The sequence below is a fragment of the Lotus japonicus genome, chromosome 2 (genome assembly GCF_012489685.1).
Source record: "Lotus japonicus ecotype B-129 chromosome 2, LjGifu_v1.2".
In the NCBI taxonomy this organism is placed as follows: Eukaryota; Viridiplantae; Streptophyta; class Magnoliopsida; order Fabales; family Fabaceae; genus Lotus; species Lotus japonicus.
Window position 1 is genome coordinate 18,368,813 of NC_080042.1, and position 5,495 is coordinate 18,374,307.

At 39.0% G+C, this 5,495-nt stretch overlaps 1 protein-coding gene across 1 annotated transcript; it reads right to left on the minus strand.

Annotated features, from left to right (window-relative positions):
- Positions 1–2,648: 2,648 nt before the first annotated feature.
- LOC130736167 (uncharacterized) lies at positions 2,649–3,356 on the minus strand. Its single transcript, XM_057588013.1, has one exon. The coding sequence runs from the start codon at positions 3,354–3,356 to the stop codon at positions 2,649–2,651; it is 708 nt and encodes a 235-aa protein (XP_057443996.1).
- Between the last annotated feature and the right edge of the window lie 2,139 nt (positions 3,357–5,495).

A 5,495-nucleotide genomic window follows, 5' to 3' on the forward strand; every position in this document is an offset into this window, starting at 1 on the left:
ATGGAGGATTATATATAAATACTTTCAATTTAAATTAAATTGGATAGAAAGAGAAAAAATTATGATTGTTATCAAAACATTACTGAATAAGAATTTAAATAAGTATTTTATAAAATCATAATCAGGCATAGTAAAATAAATTTTAATTTGAGTAGAATTTTTGAAGAAGATGAATAGTTATCATTTTCTATTTCTTTATTGTTTTTTTTATTAATTTGGATGCAATTTTTGAACTTTAAGGACCAAAACTACACAATGTGTACAAGTAGGGGACTAAAAGTGCAGTTAAATCATTTTTCTTGGTCACATGAGAGGCATGTGCGTTGCCACATAAGCCTTCTATGTTAAAAATTGGACGGAAGGACTAACGTTACAAACGGGTGGGAACGTGAGGGACTATCCTTGTAATTAAATTAGGTGAGGGACTAAAATCGTGATTTTGGTAAACGTCAGGGACTAAAGTTGCAATTAAGCCAAAAATCTATTCATGTTAGGTTTGATGATAAGCTTGACTCTGACAAGTCAAAGCTAGATGAAAAGTTTGCAGATATGAGTATAACCATTTTAGAAAAGGACAAAGATTCAGAAGCTAATGAACCAGAAGCAACCACATCAGAAGATGTTGCTACAACTTCTGATTCACTTCGTCAGAAGAAGAGTAGAGTGATAGCTTCTCATCCTGAAGAATTGATTCTGGGCAATAAAGATGCACCTGTCAGAACCAGATCAGCTTTCAGACCTTCTGAAGAGAGTCTTCTAGGCTTAAAGGGTTTAGTCTCTCTGATTGAACCAACTTCTATTGATAAGACTCTTCAAGACAAAGATTGGATTTTGGCTATTGAAGAAGAACTGAATCAATTCACAAAGAATGATGTTTGGAATCCTGTCCAGAAACCCAAAGATGTCCTCGTAATTGGAACCAAGTGATTTTTTAGAAACAAACTCAATGAGAAAGGAGAAGTTGTCAGAAACAAGGCAACACTTGTAGCACAAGGTTGCAGTCAGCAAGAAGGCATAGATTACACTGAAACCTATGCTCCTGTTGCAAGGTTAGAAGCTATAAGGTTATTGATTTCATTCTCTATGAATCATAACATTATTCTTCACCAAATGGATGTTAGGAGCGCGTTTTTCAACGGATACAGTTCTGAAATACGTAAACACCTGGGACAGATGTTGTACACGATGTTGCACCAACGTGTACGACAACAATACACAACAATCAGAGTAAAATGTTTCTCGTTAACAACTAAACAGAACCATAAATAAAAGAACACAAGGGATTGTTAACCCAGTTCAGTGAACATAGAAGTCCCTCCTATACCTAAGTACTCCCCCTTAGTATAGAGCCTCTTTTATGTCTATAACTATTACACAAGTGAATCTAACTTAGCCCTTCCCCTCTAAGCTATGAGAAAACTTTCTATAACCCCTAATGATCACTGCCACAGTGATCAAGATTTGTTTATCAATAAACAAGGTTGATGAGATTACAACTCAACTAAACAAATCATCTCAGTACTTTGATGAACACGAAAGCACTAAGTTGGTACAAAAATCACAAGAAGGACTCACAAAATAAACCCTAGGAATGACAACAACACGCTCAAAATCCTTGCGCAACTAGGGTTACTAAGCTTGAATAAATAGACATCCAACGTAGAGACTTGGGTCTTGGATGGGCTTGATGTCTTGAGTCCATAACACATATTCTGGAAAACGAGTCTTCAGGGAATCATATCTTTCCAGGATTAAATCTGAACCAATTTAAAAACAGAATATACCTCTTATTTCAAACTTGGTTCATACGCTAACAACTTGTAAGAACCTCAACGTTAGCACACGCGATCATAACTGAGTCCTTAAGCTTCAACAAAACGCACAGCTTCACTTAAGACTTCTTGAACGCACAAACAACAATCAAACGTAACACTGAACCTTCAGCGTTTGATTGCACAATTTAGCAGAGACCACATGTTGCATCATCTGGTCGCACAATCATGTGTTGAGACAAAATGCAGCCAATTCACACATCACAAACACTCACAAACACAAGAACAACAATCTCCCCCTTTGGCAAATTTTGGCTAAAACACATTCAGAAAGTCTTCACTACATTAGCTCCTTCACAAACAAAGTTCTTCTCTAACATAGAAAGCTTCAATGCACAAACACTCTTAGCAAGGCACAACGATAATAGCTTAACACATGTCAACACACGCTTCTACAAAGAACTACCACAATTTAGCACAGAAGCTATTAGCTAATATAGACAAACATTGTAGATCTGCAATAACAAAGAATATTCTTGAAAAGTCTTCATTCATAAATCAAACCAAATAACTAATTCTCCCCCTTATTAGCACAATTTGACAAAGGATGCATGAGAAACCGGAGAACAAGTCCAGAGGAAGATACAACCATATTGACTGTTAACAGAAGACATAAAAAGTCCTAAAAATCACTGGATGTTGAGACATCTGGTTCATCATCTGTATCAGAAACGTCTCCTTCTTGATCATCACCAGCAGTAGTGCTGTCATCAACTTTTCCTTTGCCCATAGTCAACTCCTTGATGAAGCGATCAACATTCCTCTTCCTTAGAGTGCAGCTTGTGATAGTCTCTTGAAGAGTTTTGGAGACCTCCATTAACTCAGCAAGAGCTGTCTCAGTAGACTTGCACCAGGATCATAAGACTTAGCAGTTATGCCAGCAACATCAGGAACATGGGTCCCAATCAGCAACCTGTTATCAACAGTCAAAAGACTAGCCTTTACGCTAGGTGACTCATCAGCAAAAAGAATATCTGGATGTTGATTTAGAATGATTTCAGATATCATGAAGGGAAAACTTATAGGAAGCTTCAAGGCATAAGAGTCAGCATGCCTCATCGTTTGTTCAAAAACAAAGGATCCAAAATCAATCTGGGCATGAGTGCCAATCAGATATATCAGCTTTGCAAGTCCAGAGGACACATTTGAAGCATGCTTGGTGGGTGCCCAATTTGCAGCCCCAATACGATTCAAGATGGCATACTTGACACTCAGATGAGCAGATGATAACAAACCTTTAGAGGGCCAGTGCTTGACTTGGCCAGCAGTAATCTCAGCAGCAATCTCATCCAGTGAGACCTCTTCACCAACAACATCAACAGGGCTTCTGCCCAAATAGGTATTAACAATCAAAGGAGAAAAGTTGATACATTTACCACTGACAAAGACTTTATGAAACTCTGGACTTCCAGAGATATTGCAAGCAGCAGAGATGTTGACAATGAATTCCTTGACAAGCTTGTCAAAACATCTTCCTAAACCAACCACGGTTTTCATTAGCCCAGCCTTTTCAATAAACTCCATCACATCTTTACAAGTAAGAACCTCAACAACCAACTCCCTTTCCTGAGCAATTCTTCGTTGATAAACATACCTCTATTTTGTCACACTTTCTTCAGAGTGAAAGGAAACATTATCCAATGGAGCAGCAAGCACATTTTCTGGAATTCTTTTGCCAGCTCTACTTTTCTTGGCAGATGGAACAGTGTCTGGAACATTTGGTTCCACATCAGAGCCTTCTTCAGTTACATCAGCAGTAAGCTTTCTTTTCACATTCTTCTTGACTGGAGACTCATCAATAACAATCACTGTCTTCTGCTTGTTCTTCCCACTAGAATCGGAAGCAGCTTTCTTATGAGAGGCAGAGGATCTTGTGAGATACTTCCTTTCCACTTTTTGCTTCTTCTTCTTCTTCTCCAATTTCTTGGCAATAGATGATCCAACAACAGAAGCAAGTAGCTCATCTGATTCGGTGTCTTCAGCAGCATCTTCCACAATCACTTCCTCGTCAGCAACCGAGGAAGTAAATGCAGGGTCAGTCACTCTTTCTTGCGATCCCATATGAGTTTCCCTTTGAGGAGACTCTTGAACAACAGTTGCATCATCCACAAGGCTTGTATGTATTTTATCAACAAGATTAGGACTTCCCTCAGGGTGAGAGACACTTACACTTTCCTCAGCGATTTGTGATTGAGGATCTGGAATAGCAGCTTCTTGTGATGGAACATGAGGTTCCACATCTGCATGTTGTGAAGACTTGATAGGAGTTTCAAGCACCTCAGCGATGATGCTAGCCACAACCTCTTCCTCATTGATTGGATCTGTGGGACTCTCCTCTGCTTCAGGTATCACAACAACATTTAGGGAAGATTCTTTTACAACAGGCGCCTTCTTTCTCTTGGTAAAGGTGATCTTGGTACGCTTCTTCTGCTTCTTGCTACCGGTTGCAAGTTGTGCATGTTGCGACGAACCACCATCGCTGCTGTCCTTGATAGTAACAGGGGTGTCGCAAGATTGCGTGACCCTAGGGGATTTGGGTTTTTCACATTTCAACCCCATTACCTTCACACCAAAAGCATTTGTCTCTGGTGTAATCATCTTGAGACACGGTTGAAAGAACATGGAAGTCGCAAGAGCTTGAGCAAGGAAACAAATGTTTCTGAGAAATATGGCAGTTGGTACTCCACTAAGGGATGATAGCGTATTTATAGGGAAGGTTTGAAGAAGGAAGTTATTTTTCTTGATTGTGCGTGCCTTAGTAAAGACAAAATAGCCGTTGGCACACAAATATCCCTTTAATTGCTATGCTTCCTCCAATAAACATATTCCAAGTAAACCCCTTAATCTCTCAAATTGAACCGCATCCAAGGCCTTCGTGAAAATGTCTGCTAATTGCTTCTAAGTAGATACATGCTCTAGCTACACAGTTTGATCTTCAACTAACTCTCTAATGAAGTGATGACGAATGTCAATATGCTTTGTTCTGCTATGTTGTATAGGATTTTTTGAGATATTGATAGCACTCATGTTGTCGCAGAACAATGTCATGACATCTTGTTCGACATTGTAATCCTTGAGCATTTGATTCATCCAAATCAATTGAGTACAACTACTTCCGGAAGCTATGTATTCAACCTCTGCAGTATAGAGAGACACACAATTTTGCTTCTTACTGAACCAAGATATAAGATTGTTTCCAATAAAGAAGCAGCCTCCTGAAGTGCTTTTCCTATCATCAGCACTTCCAGCCCAATCAGCATCACAATTACCACTGAGCATAGAGTCAGTCTGATGAGAATAAAGAATACCATATTCACTGGTTCCACTGATATATTTAATGATTCTTTTCACTTGAATCAGGTGACTTGTCTTGGGTTATGATTGATACCTAGCACATACTCCAACGGTAAACGTGATATCAGGCCTGCTAGCAGTGAGATATAAGAGACTCCCAATCATGCTTCTATAAAGACTCTGATCAACACTAACTCCTTGCTCATCCTTAGTGAGTTTGATGTGAGTTGCAGCAGGTGTTCTCTTCTGTCTAGCTTTTTCCAACCCAAACTTCTTAACAATACTCTTTGCATACTTGCTTTGGGAAATGAATAGAGTGTTTTCCATCTGTTTGACTTGCAGACCTAGAAAATAAGTTAGTTCGCCAAC